Source organism: Vigna unguiculata, chromosome 10, assembly GCF_037176805.1.
Source record: "Vigna unguiculata cultivar grain cowpea cultivar isolate G323 ecotype 2 chromosome 10, ASM3717680v1, whole genome shotgun sequence".
Lineage (NCBI taxonomy): Eukaryota > Viridiplantae > Streptophyta > Magnoliopsida > Fabales > Fabaceae > Vigna > Vigna unguiculata.
In genome coordinates, this window is record NC_140801.1 from 50,564,153 (window position 1) to 50,584,040 (window position 19,888).

General features: G+C 33.4%; 2 protein-coding genes across 2 annotated transcripts; both read left to right on the forward strand.

The window, feature by feature from the left end:
- Positions 1-2,679: 2,679 nt before the first annotated feature.
- ASIL2 (sequence-specific DNA binding transcription factor) lies at positions 2,680-4,662 on the forward strand. Its single transcript, XM_028052236.2, has 2 exons — positions 2,680-3,006; positions 3,202-4,662. The coding sequence occupies exon 2, from the start codon at positions 3,220-3,222 to the stop codon at positions 4,348-4,350; it is 1,131 nt and encodes a 376-aa protein (XP_027908037.1). The 5' UTR covers positions 2,680-3,006; positions 3,202-3,219; the 3' UTR covers positions 4,351-4,662.
- A 7,259-nt stretch (positions 4,663-11,921) lies between these two features.
- On the forward strand, positions 11,922-19,366 carry LOC114167235 (uncharacterized). The gene is made up of 11 exons (XM_028052257.2): positions 11,922-12,155; positions 12,713-12,881; positions 12,985-13,167; positions 13,247-13,346; positions 13,441-13,471; positions 14,431-14,473; positions 14,570-14,722; positions 14,917-16,630; positions 16,767-18,078; positions 18,395-18,478; positions 18,844-19,366. Exons 2-11 carry the CDS (start codon positions 12,823-12,825, stop codon positions 18,906-18,908), a joined length of 3,744 nt encoding a protein of 1,247 aa, XP_027908058.2. The 5' UTR covers positions 11,922-12,155; positions 12,713-12,822; the 3' UTR covers positions 18,909-19,366.
- The last annotated feature ends 522 nt before the right edge of the window (positions 19,367-19,888 follow it).

Consider the following 19,888-nt stretch of genomic DNA (forward strand, 5'->3'; position numbering starts at 1 on the left):
AAAAATGGAAAATTACTTAAAAAATAATACCTAAAATTATAAAAAAAAAATTGTTAAAATTTAATAATAAAAAAATCATTATCATTTTTTATAAATTGGTCAAATTCCAAAAGTAACCCATCGTAAGCCATCCCATCAATAAATAACCTCTGCAATTTATTTTTCAATCCATAACTAGTTGACTATTTGTTAAATAATATAAATTTAATTTAAAAAAACACCCTTTTCAAATATAAAGAAATAATTAATGTAAGATTACCTACTATTATAATTTTTGTATAATTGTAATAACTATCAGTGAAACTAAGTTATAAGAGTGATTGACTCTGCATTTTCATAAATAGGTGGATCACATAAGTAAATATCAAATATTAATATTTTAAGTAGGCTCATAGACGTAATAAAAGATATATAGAAAATACGTGGTATATATAAAGTTAAAATGGTTATGGAAGTCTGAAAACATCATGTATTTATATTATCTCTTGTTCCTGTCTCAATACATAATTGTTATAATCTCAAACTATAACATAAAAAATAAGGATAAATTAATAATACAAAAGTTTTATCATAACAATGAAAAATTAAGTGAAGTAATTTTTTTTAACTTTTTTATAAAATTAAAAATACTAACATGAATATGGTTGTAGTTTTAGTGAGTATGACATTACAAAGTAATGTTTTAAACTAAGTTATAGCATGAATATGACATTGATTTTTAAAACATTACAAAGTAATTCATAAAAGCTTTATCATAGCAATTAAAAATTAAGTAAAGTAATGTTTCTTTTACTCTTATTACAAAGTTAAATACTAACATGACCTATCTTAAATTTATTTCTTCTTAATTTTTAATTTGTCTATTTTTAAAATACGTGTATTAATTATGATAACGGTAAATTAACATCTAACTTCAGTTTGTAAGTTTTTAAAATAACTCCTTTCACTTAATATAATGAGTACAGTGCAAAATTTGTAACATCTTACAAACTAAAAATATTAATTGTCTAGAGTGTTTCAAAAGATGAAAAGTTGTCTACATACATTCATCCAAAAATCTAGAAATTTAAAATATATACTTCCAATTATATTTCTCTCATCCACTACCATATTATTTTATATTTATTAGTGTTACATGTTGAAAAAATAATAATAATACTTTAGGTATTAATATTAATATTAATAATTTAATATAATTAATATTAATTAAAATTTTTTACGATGATAAAAAATAATAAAATCATAGTTATAAAAATAAATATAAATAAAGCTTATAAAATTAAATATTAAATATATTTTTATTCCTTAAATTTCAATAAAAGTTAGAATTAGTTTCTTTTAAAAATTTTGGTCCAATTTAGTTTTTTAAATTCAGAAATGTGTGACCCTCTTAACAAAATTTTGTTAACTTTATTTAACATTTTAAATGTGTTTCATAATAACATTTTAGTTTTTTATATCATTTAACACATTTTTGTCTCAATATTAACTAAAAAATCCATATAAAATGTTAAATAAACTTTGTTAAATGAATGAAATATACACATTTTTAAAAATTGAGATTATTTTAGTATAAAGTTGTGAAGATGAACTAATACTAATTTTCATTAAAAGTTGAAAGAAAAAAAATATATTTAATCCAAAATTATCAATAATTTTTATAATTTTTTACTTATTTTTAGGTAGTTTTTTAATTAAAAAAAATTAATTCAAAAAAATAGTTAAATTTGAAACAAACAGTTCAATTAAGGACATATTAATAAAATATTTATTTTAATTCAAAAAATATTGAAAAGATAAAATTAAAAATATATAATAATATAGATAATCCTCTCTTACTAATAATAATTCCGGTACTTGGAGTTAATATTAATAATACTACTGATAATAACACTAGTTCCAGCGCCTATCATATTAGTATTAATAATACTATCACAGGTACAATACTTAAAGCAGTTATAAATGTGTTGGCTGCGACACTCTGTACATGCTCTGCAAACGTGTTCTTTCCAAACCATTAACTTTTATTTCTTTTCATTAAAAGTGAGTTTTTTTTTTGTCTATACTAAAATGTAAAACACAGTTTTTTTTTTTAATATCTTTCCTTTATGTAATCTCAACATTTATCTACAAATTTAATTGCTTATAAAATGATTAGACATTTAATATGAATATGTATGATATTTTTATGATGCAGATCTGACATGCAGCTTAACCTAATGCACAATCCCTGTGGGATTCTGGTGTTGGGAAACAAGTAATGAACGGTGAAGCTTTGTCCCAAAGTGCCCTTAATTGTAGGTCACCACTGTACCTATTCACAGATCATCATCTCGTTATATATTTTTCCTTTACTACTTCATAAAAAATAAAATAAATGAAAACAGAATTGTGTTGAATAAAAATATAAGGATAATATAGAATCCCGTGAAATTGGCGAGCATCCGTACAGGGGAATGGGAAACAAATTCACTGAAATTACTCTGAAATTAAATTAACGAGTTTAGCCCAGGTTGTTGAATAATGTGAATAAAAGTGAAAACATGACATTGCACTGCACTGCACTCTATACTTAGGCACACCAAGAAATTACTTAATCAGAAACAAGATGACGTCACGCCTATAAACAAGGGAAACAAAAGCAACATTAAAAGCTGTTACACTTACCCTTGCCCCATCTTTTGCTTCAACCAGTTAAAAATTTTATTCCCCTTCTTGTCCTTCTTCTTTCTGGAACTGAATTTGATTATTAAGCAATGATTTACAGGAAACAAAGAGGGTAAAATGGGTATATCGGCGGAAGAGAGTTAGAGTTGTGTTTATCGTCAAACTCGTGAAGAAGTGACACCAGACGATAACAGAGAAGGTCCACCAACTCAGCCGGTGACGGAGTTTCGTGCACGTCCAATTCAATTCCGCCACGTCACCAACTCTTCCTCTGCTCTCTACCACGTGTCGACGGTCACCGTCAACTCACTCTCTTCCGTCAACCAAACCCCAAAAAAGGTTCCAAACCAAATTTCACCCGAATTTCTTTTAAATAAATGAAAATAAAAACGAACAAGGCACGAAAAGGCCTCGATATATTCTCGCCGGCCAAAATTCAATCAAATTAAAATAAATTAAAACCCTAGCTACGGTTTTTTTTTTTTTTTCTCTTTCTCCGTCTCTTTCTAACTTCGCTTTCTCTCTCTACGGTAGATCGGCGGCGAGGAGGATATGGACGACGAGGAAGAGATCCAGTCGCATCCGTCGCCGGCGAGCGGATCCCCGGTGTCTTCTCCGCGGGCGAACGGACGGATAACGGTAACGGTCGCGGCGCCAGCGCCGGCAAACAGTTTGGCATTAGCGCTTCCAATTCAGCAGCCGGTGAAGGGGAACGGTGGCGGAGGAGGAGGCGGCGGTGGAGGGAGGGAGGATTGCTGGAGCGAAGGCGCGACGGCGGTACTGATCGACGCGTGGGGAGAGAGGTATCTGGAACTGAGCAGAGGAAATCTGAAACAGAAGCACTGGAAGGAGGTGGCGGATATCGTGAGCGGCAGAGAGGATTACACGAAGGCGCCGAAGACAGATATTCAGTGCAAAAACCGGATCGACACCGTAAAGAAGAAGTACAAATCGGAGAAGGCTAAGATCGCCGCCGGCGCCACCAGCAAGTGGCCGTTCTTCGACCGTTTGGACAAATTAATCGGTCCGAGCGCCAAGATCCCCGGCGCCGGAGGCTCCTCCGGTGCCGTCGGCACCAGCGCTGCCGGCAACAGTATTTTACAGTCGCAGAAAGTGCCGTTAGGGATTCCGGTCGGCGTTCGCGACGTCGTGAATCAGTATCACCGTCCTCAAAGGCCGGCGCAGCAACAACAACCGCAGCCGGTTCCGTTGAAGAACCAGAAGATTCAGTTCCGGCGCCGCGGTCCGCCGTTGGAATCAGATTCGGACGAGCGTGGCGCGTCGTCGCCAGCTTCGAGCGACAGTTTCCCCCCGGAGAGTTTCGAGCGGAAGAGGCCGCGGGTGATGAGTTCGAACGCAGGGAAAGGAAGCGAAGGAAGACGGAGGGCGAAGGGTTGGGGAAGCGCGGTGAGGGAACTGACGCAGGCGATTCTGAAATTTGGCGAGGCTTATGAACACGCGGAGAGCTCGAAGCTGCAGCAGGTGGTGGAGATGGAGAAGCAGAGGATGAAGTTCGCGAAGGATTTGGAGTTGCAGAGGATGCAGTTTTTCATGAAGACACAACTGGAGATTTCGCAACTCAAGCTTGGAAGAAAAGGTGCTAACCCTAGCAACAATCACCATAGCACCACCACCATCAATAACAATAACAACAATCATAACAATAATAGTGATAGTGAGTGAATGTGAGAATGAGTGAGGGATAATTAGGTTAAGCTTAAAGTTAAGGTTAAGGTTAGAATTGAATTGCATTAGCCTGTGGTGTATGAGTTTATTTATTATTATTTATCCCTTAATTGTTACAGTTAACTTAAGCGGATTGCTGCACCCTAAAACAGAGCAAGAAAAATTGCAGGAGTATGTGCTGAGTAGTGAATAATCTAATAATCTCTTTGCAGCAGGATGTATCAGTTCTCATAATGTGTAAACACCGTTCTGGGTTATATTAGTATCAGGCATCATATCATCATTCATTATTCGTAGTTCTAGCATCAACTATTGTTTGTACATACTGGATATGCAACCTCATGGATACCAATTTAGTGCATTTTTAATTTCCTGCAATAGCTTGAACTTTATTATTAGATGAATTCCTGAGCTGTTTCTGTTCTTCCCTGGAGACACTGATATATCTATTAGGTTGATCGATCACCATCTGAAGAGACGTTTCTTTAAAAAGTCTATAGCACACAGACATTATCTGCCTTATCAAATGAGTGCACAGCAGACATCTTTTACAATGATGGAGTTTGTCTAATTTAAAGTGAGACACCACTTTAAAATGCACTTTATAAAAACATAAAGTTCGAATTGTTTAAGATATAGTAAATAAATGAAGTTGTTAAGATGTGAGTTATAAAACAATTTCTATTGATACTATTTTTGTAAACAAAAGGTTATAAATTTACTCGAGTTCAAATCCCTTTTCTTCAATTTATTTTGTTGTTGAAACTGTGTTGCTCCTATACACAGTGCATTGAAGAAGTGATTATGGTCTCAGACATGACCTTGAAATTCAACACGGCACTAACAGATTCTTACAACTTAAGTCTTACAATCATATCATATCAGTTCCTCGAAGTGCCCAGTATATTATATTTAACCATAAGTGCTTATATCTAGAGAAATGCTGAATGTTAGGTAGATCGAAATTGTACTACTGAATCGGTCTGCAATCAATTGACTAAAAAATAAGTAAAAAAAAATGTTCAAATGACTCGAGTTCAAATAATGATATCATTAAAGCTCATATTTAAAGCATTGGATTCTGGTGGGTTCATAAGACCAACAAACAAAAAAGATAACATGTTTGGTGAAGTTTTAGTTGTTTTCCATTGCTATTTACAGAACAAAATGTAGGCACTGATTGCCACTTCCCTCGTATATTAAAAATAGAGAGAGAGAGAGAGAGAGAGAGAGAGAGGTACTTGATAGAGTCTATATTTAAGATTGATTTCCTCTCTGACAGCATTTCTGCATACTGGTTTTTGATTACCTTGGCTGAGAGTGTATGGTTTTTGATTGAGTAGATAAATTCAAATAACTTGTCTTGGTCAAGTACTTTGTTGTATAAAATCCTTCAAGTCTTTATCAATGATGCAAGTTTCAATATCTGTCTCCAAATAAAGTACATCTTCGTATCTATCCGCATATAAGGAACACAGATAACTTAACAACATCAAATTAAATTATGCACTTCTTTTATATTCTTCTTTGATCTTTGAAAATTGGAGTCAATTTTAAAAGTTTCAACTTTTATGTTACTAAAGTAAAACTGTATTTCTAATTGAAAAAAAAAAATTCTTTTCTCACACCTCAAATTAAAAGAGAAGTGTCTTTTAGTTTGACTACTAAATTTTAATAACTTTCTCTTATCATTTTTAAATAGTTTTAAAATATTAAAAATAAAAAAACAAAAGAACAAAAACTACTTGAAAGATGTACCTTAAAATTATAAGAAAAAATTGTCAAAATTTAATAATAAAAAATATTTTTCCTTATTATTGAAATAGCAAGTCACATAATTTGTAGCACAGTGCTCATGACAAAGTGAGCAACTTGATACGCCACAATCTGGATCCAAATAAATTTCATTCCAAGCTCTCAACTTTATTGAGATAATATCCTTACAGTTAATTAATTATTATATTTAATACATTATTCATTTGAAAATTAAAATCACCTCAAAAAGAAAATAAGATAACTAAAACTTTACTATTATTTTTTTTTATAAAAATCAAAGTCGGTTTATTTTGCTTCGTTAAAAACAATATTTAAGATCAGATGGCACAAGCATCTTATTGATAGAATTGGTACGTTACTTTTTTTAGCATTTAGCGTGATTATATATCTTCTAATACTTTAATAGGACAAAATTGATATAATTTACAAAGTTTTTTAGAACTTAATATAGTTATATATTTAAAATCGAACGAAAAAAAAATAATACTGATTTAAACTGAAATAGGAGCCCATTTAGAAAGAATAATACTTCAATATTATCTGTATTGATAGGATAAAACGCATATAGAACAACCTAAGTCTTATATTTCATCCTCAACCTATTGATTTCTAAAATTTATAATGGTTCCAGTTTTACTCCCTCAAATTTAAAAAATAAATATTTTAATTCCCAAACATTAAATTTGAAAATTTTTTTAAAAAAAGTTTTAAAGCTGTAGGATTCAAAATTTAAAGTTTTGGATTCAAGTTTTAGGGTTTAAAACTGCTTAAATTTTGAATTTAACGTTTATAAACTACAATTTAAAAAAAAATGCGAGACTAACAAAGTCATTTTCAGTTTTAGAGAAAAAAAAAAGAGAACTACCTTAAATTTCAAAGATAAAAACATAATTAAACATTATCTACTTATCAGGTTTTATTTTAATGAGAAACACATTACATATCAATATTAAATATCCTAACATAAAGGCCAATTATTATGACTATTGTGAAGAAACCAAAACAGTCACAAACATTCATGTGAGGTTTAACTAGTAAATTAGTTAATTTTTTGTAGATCTTTTATGTATTTTGGTTTTTATAATTGTTTTTTATTTTTATAAGAGATTCAATATAATTTTTTGTTAAATTGACGGTAACATCATTTAAAAATATAATCATTTAAAAATAAAAATTTAGATTTGTCATGTTATTTTCTATTTTATAATATTTGATTTTGATAGTGACCCTTTTAATTAAAATTGATTCAGATTTTGATATATGATACTTCGGAAAAATCTTATTTATCAATTTGTTGAGAGAATCATATTGAGTTTTTTTATTTCTTTTACAAAAAATAAAAGCTTGGTTGAGTCCTTTTAAAAAAAGAAAAATTTAATTGAATAAATAAAAAAAATTAAAATAAATCAAAATTCTAAATATACAAAATAAATTACTAATTAAACTTTTTTCTAAAATATAATTAACAACACCGATTGTGAATGAAAATTCATTTTAATAGATTTTCATCATTGAATTAGCAATCCATCTATAACATTAAAATAAGTTTTAATTTCCATAAGTTATGACGAGAAGGTAAAAGTGCAAGAGTTTGAATTCTGAAATAATGGTTATGTGTAAATTTTTTATTTTTGAAAATTATTGAAATTAGTAGTTTTGAGAGAGAAGTGAGTAATATATTTTCCAAAAATGTTATGAGTTTGAGTTTATTAGTGAAGAAAAATGGTGGTCCCAAATAGGAAAGTAGTTACTATTGGTGGAATAACACCATCACTATCACACTCTTCTTTTCCTTTTTTTCTACCCAATACTTCTGCTTAATTAATTTCTTCTTCTATAAAACCTACTTCCATACAATTATAAAAACTATTAATGAAGATTAATTATTAATAATAATAAGCTGTACTTAATTTCCAAAAAAAGTTAAAATATGTAATATGTTGATTTTTAAAATAAGAAGAGTTTTTTAAAATAATAAATAAAGATAAAAGTAGAAATATGAATTATAAATATAAAAAATATATCTCTTTATATATTGTTACATATAACTATTTATTAGAATGAAACCGTGAGAATATTTTTCAGATGATTTTCTAAAAAAATTGATGAAGACTTTTTTTTATCAGTAACTTATTTATTTGATAATTTGAATATAAAATTACTAAAGATAGGAAAAAACAGACCCATTAACACTGTCATTAATTTCAGATTCCTATTTATTTTTCAAATTAAAAAAAAAAATTCTTATCGCAAATATGTTTTTGGGGAGGTTTAGTCGATAAATTTTTTTAATTTTAACAAAGATTAATATGCAGTAATATTAACACGATAAAGATAGTTAGAAAATAACTTCATTATCATAATAACCTAAGTAAAAAACACGTGTTTCTGTATAGAGAATGACAAGAAAAAAAAACTAGTAAAATAGAATAAGTTATATACTATTTCTTTATTTACATTGCACATATAAACTAATTTTAATTCACTAAAAATTTTGTTTTATTTTGATTTTCTTTTCTTTTGAAAAAGCAACTAAATTTGAAATAATAGTATTCTTAAACGACTTCAAGAGAAACAAAATTAAATACCTTTCATAGGCAAATAAACTTTATGCAATATAAGAAGTATCTTTTATCTTAATTGTTTTGAAATATAAATATTTTGTTTATTTCTCACTCTAAAATAAAGTTTCCTCCTGATCTTGTTAAAAGTAAAATTTGTCTTATCTCTAATCGATGTGAAACTTCCAATAGATCTTATTTTTTAAAAATGTTTGAAGATCAAATAAAGAAGATTCATTTAAATCGTTATACCTTAACTTGTATACCAAAAGAAAATACAAAAAATAAATAAATTTTATATGATTTATATATTTCTTTTAACTCACTTTTATACTGTCTAAATATATTTTTCTTGAACTTTGTCTATTACTCAATTTTCTTTCATTCACATTGATCCTTTGTATTCATCTTCCTCATTCTTGTTTTGTTTTATATAGTAAATTGTTCCCTTCTACCTTGTATCTTGTAATAGTAACAAATGAATGACAAGTATTGGTGATGGAATCCCCACATGGTGGCTTCTAGGGTTTGTGATTTACAATTATTGGGTACCTTTCATTCAACTTCAACTTTCCTATGAAATTTATGATTTCAATTTGGTGACAAAAATTAAGATGAAACTCGTTGCCTTGTGATTGGGGACACAAATTCGTTACAAAACCAAATCAATAAGACAAAATTACATGCCACTTATTCTCCAATCCACAATTTCGGTTTTCAATTTTCAATTTCCCAATTTTCTTTAGAGATAAGTGTTGCTTAAGAAATGTCCCTTTCTCAATTCAATCTTCAAATACAAGTAATTTTTTTTTAGTATAATGTTTTTTTTTCCACCATACCACAAACTTATAACACACATCATTTCGAAATTATACACATCAAATCAAACACTTTGACCATAATTTGAAACCAAGAAATTATTAAGTCATGCTTAATGTTTCAACCGTGATTTACGTACACGATTCATTATAATGAATGTTAGACATAGTTTTAATTATTTGATAATTAACATGAAAAATGTGATGAGTTAACAAATTTCAAATATGCAATATGCAAGCTCACCAATGGTGGGTTCGAATGGAAATTATAATAAGTCATTAATAATATATTTTTTTTCTTTTCAACTACTTTTTTAGGCCCTCAAAATACGACTTTGGTTTATTACGATTTTTATTATTATTTACAGGCTGGTTTGGTTATGTTATTTGACAAATCAATAAATTATTTTTAAATTTAAGTGAAAAATTGAAAAGTTTTTTAATTTAAAGCTGATTTTTGTTGCAAAGTATTTAAATTTAAATAATAAAAGTACTATTTTAATGTTCACGTATATGGTTGGACCAGAAGAGAAGAAGAGAATGTGAAATGGAAAATACCAGTAAATTTTGAAAACGACAAAATTATCAAATAGTTAGGAAACACTAGGGATGTCAAAAAAATCCGTACCTACGGGTATCCGTGGATAAAACCCGCAACAGGTAGGAAATGGATATTAAAGATGGATACCCGTTATCCGCGGGTATGAGTATTTTTGATACCCGCATGTTAACGGGGCGGGTACGGGTATCATAGTATCCTTACCCGTGGATACCCGTACCCGCTAAACTTTACCTTATATATATATATATATATATATATATTAGTAAACAACATTATGAGTCTTCATCCAATAATGGTGGTCAGATTCTTACCCCATAAATGAGTAAATTACTTCCATATATTGTGGAGGTATTGATGTGTTATGGACCAACATGGAAGGTAATAAAATTAACATTTTTACTTAGATATTTTAATTACGTGATTGTTAGAAATTTTTACTGAACTTCTTATGTTTTAAGGCTCTTCTAGATTAAAATTGGACAACATGAAACTTTATACAATGTTACAAGAGGTGGACATTGATGAAGTTAGTAATTTCTTTAATATTTTATTCAAAAATAAACTACAATATAAATTGGTAGTGATTTTTTATTTGTTTGTTTTTCAAGAATCAATCGGAAAAATGGGACTTGTTGATCTAAGCACTAATTATGGTTAAATATTTATTTTTTAAAATATTTTTGTAAATACCGCGGATACCCGTGGATACCCGCGGATACGAAAAAAATAGACAGGTACCCGCATAACGGATACCCGACGGATATGGATATAAGTATGGGACAAATATTTATACAGCGGGTAGGGTACGGGGGAGCTACTACCCGTACCATATTCGCCCCGTTGACATCCCTAGAAAACACACTTGATTTGATTGGTGGAATAAAAAAATGTTTCTTTCTTTGATTGTTTCTGCGAGTTAATCTCAAATAAAAAGATTAATTACGCGTATTAGAAAAAGACCCTGCTGATTATTTTACACTTCAATGAATATTATAAATTATAAATATTATTTTTTTAATAAGCATATTGACTCAGTAGGGATAATAAGTTTTCTCCAAACTTAATTTACTTCGCTAACAAACATTTAATCTCAATTTAAATATAACTGTACAATGAGTGTTCGTAATTATTATTATTATTATTATGTTGTAAAGACTTTGAAGCAATACAATACAACAGTGTATGTACACTAGTGTTGACCACGGATTAATAAAAAATGACGAAAATGTCCCTTTTGTCCAATACAATAGATGCGTCAATTTCAAATACCCCAATCATAGACACAATAAAGTAATCAAAGGGTGAAAATGAAACACTGCATGCCACGAAATTTGAAAAACCATTATAATTGTATTTATTATAAGTCAGTGAATGACAAAAAAACATGGGAAATGAAACCTGGTTAATGTTTTTCTTGCCCAATGATTCGGTTTTTAAATTTTTAATTTTTAATTTTTGGGTACAATCACGTTTTGAAAGTTAACCACCATTTGTTGAATGAAGAACAATTTATCTGAAAGTAAAAGGTTCGGTCACGTTGGAGTCTGCCGCAGTCAATCATCACCGTTATTAACCACTGCGCAGTGTTTTTTTTTTTTTTTTTTTTGAGTTGAATCCTTGTTATCTGCTAATTAATGAGCGTTTTACAAAGTGCAAATGTGACAAGTTTTTGTTTTTTTGTTTTTGTCTGAACATTGTCATTCTCTGTTTCTACTGAGAGAGAGGGACGGTGTGGAGAGAGAAAGTAGAGGGGATTTGAAATGAAGGATGAGTAAAGCAAAAACCATCTTTTTCATTGTGGGGTTTTCGTAAAACTTAAATTTAAAAAACAAAAAAAAAGGAGAAAGAAAATGAGAGAAGAGAAAGAAAAAGAAAGAGGCTCATTTCCTCCACAGTGAGACACAAAAAGGGAAGAACAAGAAGAAGAGAGAAAGAAGAACATAAAAGACAAAGGAGCCAAATGCTGGTACCCTTTTGAACTCTAAATTGGAGGATCGGGTCACGCAATCGAAGATCTCGGACCTCCGTATCTGCACTTCACGTTCAATTCCACGCCCCTTCCACATTTCACTCCAAAATTTCAATGTAAAAAACTCATTAGGGTTTGTTCATTTTTGTTTTCCATTTTGCAGCATGGGTGTTTGTTTGTGTGTAACCCTGATAATGCTTGCTTGACTCCCTGTTGTTTATTTGATTATTGTGTTTTTTTAGTAAGTTTTTGGGTTTAGCTTGGTTGGTATTGGATTTTGGGTTTATTTGGTATCGATGCAACTTTAGTCAAGTTCAGTCTTTTGCTGAATCAGATCTATTTCCAATAGTTTCTGAGGCAAATTTGGGTTTCTGTTCTGTTGCAAAAGCTTGAACTTTGAGTCATGGGTTGGGATCTATGGGGTGGAATGGTTCTGTTGAGGGTTGCAACAAGTAGGATTTACCTTAACTGCATCTGGGTTGTGACTTGATTCTGTTCAATTTCGAACTTGGTAGAGAATGTAGATTTGTAATGTAATGCAAATAGGGAAATGACTCACTCAACGTACTTGTTCGTCTGACGCGGAATTCTGCAAGAGTTCTCTTCCTTTTTCTTTTTTTTAACCATGCTTCTGCAGAATCTACATTTTGATTTTGGGATTTCTCGTGTGTAGTGTTGTTGATGATGGTTGGTTCCAAATGGAAACGATGGTTAAGATTGCATTTGCTTGCGTGAAATGATCCGAAGAGTGACCGAGAGTAGTGCTACCTTCAATATAGGAAAATGAAGTCTGATACGCTTCTTGATTATGCGGTATTCCAATTGTCTCCAAGGCGTTCAAGGTGCGGGCAACCTTTTCCATGGAATTTTCTTGTTAATGTGATGTGCTTTTCTTATCAGAGTTTGTAATCGTGTTTCTTTGTTTTTCTTTCTATCATTGGACAGATGTGAGTTGCTGGTTTCAAGTGATGGAAACACTGAGAAACTGGCATCAGGATTGGTGAAGCCATTCTTGACCAATTTAAAGGTTGCAGAAGAGCAGGTTGCTCTAGCAGCTTCATCAATCAAGCTAGAAATTGATAGACATAAAAATGCAGAGGCGTGGTTTACAAAAGGAACACTTGAGAGGTAATAACATTGCCCTTTGATTGTATGCTCCGAGCATTTTGGTTTACCTTTTTGATTTGATTGGTTTTGGTGCTTACAGGTTTGTGCGGTTTGTTAGCACACCAGAAGTTTTGGAAATGGTCAATACCTATGATGCAGAAATGTCCCAATTAGAAGCAGCACGAAGAATATATTCTCAGGTAACAACAGAGACAAGATTGGTGCAGACAACTGAACTAAGCAATCACTTTTTTTTTTCTATCTTTTGTTGATATTTGCAATGTCTTATTTCAGGGGGCAGGAGATCAGCGTTCAGATCCACAGGGTATGTTTTCTTTGATAATAGACATGTAACCAAATAACAGGTCTCTTTGCAATTAGACCTATAACTCAAGACAATTTGGAACTTCTTAGTAACCACTCTGATGAATTTGTCTTATCAATTACTACTCTTAACTCTTAAGACACTTATGCTGCATTTTCCTGCTGAATATCTCGTAGTCATGGAGAGAAAAGTTGTGTTTCTTCTTTTGTTGTACAAAAGCGATTGAAAATTATTGCACAGTTATGACTTTTAGTTATATTATTGGCTGTCATCATGTTTCCATATATGGAAGTTTGGTTATTGTCAATGTTCATTACTTAATCTCACACTTCTTTCACTATTATTTCTCCTTGGAACATATCATATTTTACTGTTACAGTAATGGCAGCTGACGTATTTTACACTCTACATTGTTTACCATTAAATGAAACTATTATTATAATATAATCTTGAGGCCATATTTATGAACTTGCTACTGATTATAGATATGTGCGCACTTCTAAAATGTTTCCTTGTCTGTAATAGTGTGTCTAATTATTGCCCAATTCGGTGATAGCCTATACTGTATGTCATATTGATGGTGGTTCTTCTAAATCTGAGAGTAGATAGAAAAACGAAATTAAATGTGGCCAGAGAGGATATATAAAAAAGTAAAAAAAAAAAAAACCATTCTCAGTTCTTAATTGCCACATGCTCCCGTAATAATTGCCCCAACATAATTGCTTTATCTTCTTTGTTAAGTGCATGTCAAAATGGGTTGAGGGTTCAATGCTGACGCCTACCATAGAAGTAGAAATGAGGAATGAAATTCATCTAAAAAGTGAACACAACTGGGAAAGTAAAGACTAGAAAGAAAACAAGAATAAACACCATTTTTATTTGCTTCTAATATTCTTCAATTTTGTTTTTGATGAGTGGAACGATTGATGATCTTAGAAAATTGTGGTGAATTTGGGCAGGTGGGAATGGAGTAGGGGCAATAACAGTGGCAGATGCTACAACGTAAGATTTCATCAATTTCATCTACCTACGCAACATCTTGCATGTTCCTCTTACATATGTAATTGATTGATTTGTTGGTACGAGTTACTTGTGCAGGAAGGAACTCCTAAGGGCAATTGATGTAAGATTGAGTGCAGTTAGGCAAGACCTAACCACAGCATGTGCTCGTGCATCAGCCTCCGGTTTCAATCCCCACACCATCACTCATCTCAAACATTTTGCCAATCGTTTCGGTGCTCATAAATTGAAGTAAGTAATTTTCTTGAATCTTTAAAAATAGCCTTAATTAAGATAAAAAAATAATAAAAAAATAAAAATTATAATAGTAGTAAGTTTTGTTTTCGTTCTTAATAATTACGGTATAATATTGAATAAAATAAGAATATTATTAATGTAATGTGGTTGTTTAATTAATTATAATATTTTTAATTTTTGCGGTGCAGTGAAGCGTGTACTAAATATATGTCACTGTACGAAAGAAGACCGGACCTTATCAGTCACTGGCCAGGTGGCGATGACAGGGAACTCCGATCATCAATTAGTTCTGACATGTCCATCGACAACGACGATGGGCCCAACCAAGCTCAGGCCCAGGTCCAGGATCAACTCTCAGACCCACCAAAGCCCAAGTCTTTTTCCAACTTCGCTTCGCTGCGAAGAAGCAACACCAGCGTGAACTCGAGGGACGACACCAACGACGCCCCTGCCAAAGAGGAGACGGAGTCGCCGGCGTCGGCAACCGCGGCGTCGACGGCTCCGGCGGCTCGGAGGCTTAGCGTGCAGGACCGGATCAACCTGTTTGAGAATAAGCAGAAGGAGAATTCCTCCGGGAAGCCACCGGAGCTCCGGAGGTTTTCCTCCGATGTGCTGCGGCGGTGGAGCGGTGCGAGCGACATGAGCATCGACATCAGCGGGGAGAAGAAGGAATCGGATAGCCCCTTGTCGTCCTCTGTTTCGCAGACGAAGTCCCTTCTTTCGGAAGAGAAGGATCGAAACGACAACAAATCGGAGAAGTTTGGGAAAACTGATCAAGGGTCTTTTGAGGAGACAGGGAAAGTTTCCGTTTTTGACGAGGACATGAACGGGGGGTTTAAGGATCAGGTGGGTGGTGGTGGCGTTCCGGAGGCCGTAGCAGCGAAGAAGGGTTCATCCGAGGTTGTTGTTGGTGGTTCTATGTTGTCTTCTGGGGATGAGGATGTGAAGGTTTATGGTGGGGTGAAAAATCATGTGGTTGCACCATCACTTATTAGGGGACCCCGAAGTCATTCTCGATCCTTATCAGCACAGTTTGAAGGTGGCAATGGACTCAAAATGAGGGATGTTTCTGTTCGTGTCGATCAATCTTCACAGATTGAGGTTGAAGACTCTTCTTCATTCCCGAACAAGGATGAGGATTCCCAAATCCCAAGAATGAAGTTCCAGAAATCTCAACAGTCGAGCATGACACAGGGTAAAAGGGATGAAACTAACAGAAGTGCTCATGAATTTAGCAAGATGAAACAAGTTTTAGAGACTCAGGACAATGCACGTCCATCCTCAACCCCACCTTTAGAGCAGCAACATCAGAGGGTGAGGCAAGCTAAAGGAAATCAAGGGCTGCATGATGAGCTGAAAATGAAGGCTGATGAACTTGAAAAGCTTTTTGCGGAGCATAAACTGAGGGTTCCTGGGGACCAGTCAGGTTCTGCGAGGAGAGTTGAGCCGGCTGATGCACATACAGAACAGTCACAGTATAGGAAAGCTGGAGTAGGGGAGTCGACTCCTCAGTTGCCTTCCAGAAGCAATGTGACTGAAGTGACTGCGAGTTCAAGCAGTCTGGCAAGCTTTGATGCTAAGTCGGTTGCAAAGACGGTGGACAGTCACAATTCTGGTGATGCTTTGAGGCACAGTTTTTCTGATCTTAACTTGAGTGAAGATTCTAGAGGAAAGTTTTATGAGAAGTACATGAAGAAGAGGAATGCCAAGCTTCGAGAAGATTGGAGTATGAACAGAGCTGAGAAGGAAGCTAGGATGAAGGCCATGCAGGATAGCCTTGAGATGAGTAGAGCTGAAATGAAGGCCAAGTTTTCGGGCTCTAGCAACAAACAAGATTTAGCATCAGGTGCTCATCGTGCCGAGAAACTTAGATATTTCAAATCAAATATTAAGAGGGAGCAGGTATTCATTGCCTTGTTTTATGATTCTTGTGATATGACTGCAGAATTTTAATTTTTGGAATGCAAAGTTTGTGTTAAATTAAAAGCATGAAATTTCATTTCCAGTTCTGATTTAAATCCCCCTTCTTTTTGGACAGCATCCGATAGATTCCCTTCAGAATGAAGATGATGAGTATGTTTCTGAATTCTCAGAAGAGAAAACTTATGGTGCTTCAAGGCAAAGTAGGAAAAATTTTCCTAACAGACATACATCTTCAGTTACCCCTCGAACAACAGCTGTGTCGGTCTCACGTTCATCTGGAAGGAGAAGAGACAACCCACTTGCTCAGTCTGTTCCAAATTTTTCTGATTTAAGAAAAGAAAATACAAAGCCTTCTTCTGGAGTGGGTAAAACAACCCGTTCTCAGGTAAGGACGTATTCCCGTAGCAAAAGCACCACTGAGGATATGCAAGGAGTCAAGGAAGAGAAGTCGAGGCAAGCTCAGTCTTTAAGGAAAAGTTCTGCTAATCCTGCAGAGTTTAAGGATTTGTCCCCTTTGAACCCAGATGGGATTGTTTTGTCTCCATTGAAATTTGATATGGACGAAACTGATCTAGGCCCTTATGATCAATCGCCTAGATCTTTTCTTAAAAAGGGTAATAACATAGGTTCTGGTTCTGTTGGCAATGCTATCCGGATGAAAGCTTCAATGGCAACTGATACTCAAAAAAATAAAGAATTTGATGACCTTGAATTTGATGAGGATGATTCTTTGCAGATGGGCACAGAGGAACAGGATGACATTGAAACTATGGTTATCAAAGATATTGCTTATAATAATAATGGAAAGGTGAGTCTGAGCCAGGAATCCGGGAAGTCTGGTAATTCTGGATCTGAAATCGGTGATTCTACAAGGTCTTTTGCCCAGGTTGACCCTATTTCAGGAGGTGAAATGGCTTCTGGGTTTCCATCAACATTCAACGGTGTAAGATCTGTGCAGGATTCTCCTGTTGGAAGTCCTGTGTCATGGAATTCACGCGTGCCTCATCCTTTTTCATACCCGCATGAGTCATCTGACATTGATGCTTCCGTAGATTCTCCAATTGGAAGCCCAGCATCTTGGAATTCTCATTCTCTTAACCAGGGTGACAATGATGCTGCCCGAATGAGGAAAAAGTGGGGAAGTGCACAAAAGCCATTTCTTGTTGCTAATTCATCCCAAAATCAACCCCGCAAAGATGTCACTAAAGGTTTTAAGAGATTGCTAAAGTTTGGGAGGAAAAATCGTGGATCCGAAGGTTTGCCTGATTGGATCTCTGCAACAACATCCGAAGGAGATGATGATACTGAAGATGGCCGAGATTTGGCCAATCGGTCATCAGAAGACCTGAGGAAATCAAGAATGGGATTCTCTCATGGTCATCCTTCTGATGACAGCTTCAATGAAAATGAGCTGTTCAATGAACAGGGTAACATATTCTTTTCTCAGATTTATTGTTATTGATTACACTTGGTTATTGCTTAAAATCTAGATATTTAAGTGGTTATATTTTTTATTTGTTATTTGATCTTGCCAATATCTTGTGTTATTCCTGCTATTAGGAAGTGGATCCTTTAATTTACTCATTAATGTCTTTCAACTGTTGGTTTCACATCTAAAAAATTATACCTGTTCATAGATATTGATTTGGAAGGACAAGGAAAATTTCAATTAATGTCTTTCCTAACTTTCGTTTTTTAGTAGACTCAACTTTTAATTGATAATTCTGTTCTTGATTCCTACAGTCCAATCCTTGCAAAGCTCTATCCCAGCACCTCCTGCTCATTTTAAACTGAGGGATGATCACATGTCTGGAAGTTCTTTAAAAGGTGATGCCTGGGTAACATAATTTACTATAGGTCAAATTTTCATCCTTTTTTGGTGTAGTTTCATGTGTCAGGTTGATGAAGTAGCTCTGTAAGTTGTCAGGAATTCTCAAAATGTGTCCTCTTTGCATTTCATTGATTTTGGTAGTTCTTTATTGGATTAAGGGGCCAATCTTTGGAATTGTTTTACTAAGAATGTAAACCTTGACTCCCCAAAGTAATATTATGCTTTTGTTAGTATAGACTTGGGATTCACATATGCTTTTGGATTTCTTTTTATTGATTTCAAGAATGATAAGTTTGATTTTCTACAGATTTAGTATCTTTTACACGATGTCATAGTTACATGTTAACTTCAATTTGTGCAGCTCCCAAATCATTTTTTTCACTATCAACTTTCCGAAGCAAGGGTAGTGACTCGAAAACCAGATGAAATTCCACTGATTGGGCCTGGCAAGTAATTGGGATCATCTCAATGGTAGAGGTGTAAAGGACAATATTAAATATGATACAGAAAAGAGAGGTAGGCTCGATACAATGATCTATATGAAAGATATATGTGATTGGGGTTATGTATATTTTCTTGGACTCATGAGGTTTTCCCCTATGATTTAGTTAGTCATGGTTGTGTTGATATATGCTGCATTCTGTAGTCAATGAAGAGTCGCCTATTGGTGCAGTGTCATTGTAATTTTGGCAGGAGTGGCATTCTTTTGCTCCTTTATTTTGATTTTCTTGTGTGATGTATATCAGAGTTGAACTCCTGTTAGAATGAATCAGTACAGTCAGAGTTAAGAAGAGTAATGTGATTGCGGAGCAAAATAGTAGCTTTCAAAAGATTATTTCCCTCTCCCATGAAAAGAACGAATAAGAATTTTGATTATTTCAAAAGATTGTTGCTTTTAGCTGTATGAATTTTCAGCTATTAATGCTCCTTTTCATGACCGCTACACGTTACTTAATGTAAATCATCACAGTAAATAAACACGGTCGTTGATCCTTCTTACCTTGTGATTCTGCATCCATTACTTACGATTAAGAAGTTTGTTTAATTTCTTTAAAAGCGATTTAAGTTTTTAGTTAATGCTTCTAACTAGTAACTACGAAGACGTTATTCGGAATTTATCAAATATGCTTAACGGCAAAGAAAGAAAAATACAGCGTGAATGATAATGAGAAATGCAAGGACAAGGTATCAGATCATCTTTATTTGCCACATAAAGAAACAGACGAACCAATGTTAGCCGACACAATCTTTTATGATTTGATCACTTCTAGGAAACAATTCGGCCAATCAACAATAAATAAAGGCACGAATGTTGTCATTTGATTTTCTTGGATTAAACGTACTATTATATTATTATTTATGCAGCAAAATAATGCACTTTGTACCCTATCTTGTTTTCCAGATTC

What these genes read in the sequence shown, in the direction of transcription:
- LOC114167235 (XM_028052257.2), top strand. Translation starts at nt 12,823, where the DNA reads ATGAAGTCTGATACGCTTCTTGATTATGCGGTATTCCAATTGTCTCCA. An exon ending in ACAAAAGGAACACTTGAGAG is followed by an intron (nt 13,168 to 13,246) that starts GTAATAACATTG and finishes TGGTGCTTACAG; the next exon opens with GTTTGTGCGGTTTGTTAGCA. An exon ending in CAAATATTAAGAGGGAGCAG is followed by an intron (nt 16,631 to 16,766) that starts GTATTCATTGCC and finishes CTTTTTGGACAG; the next exon opens with CATCCGATAGATTCCCTTCA.
- ASIL2 (XM_028052236.2), top strand. Translation starts at nt 3,220, where the DNA reads ATGGACGACGAGGAAGAGATCCAGTCGCATCCGTCGCCGGCGAGCGGA.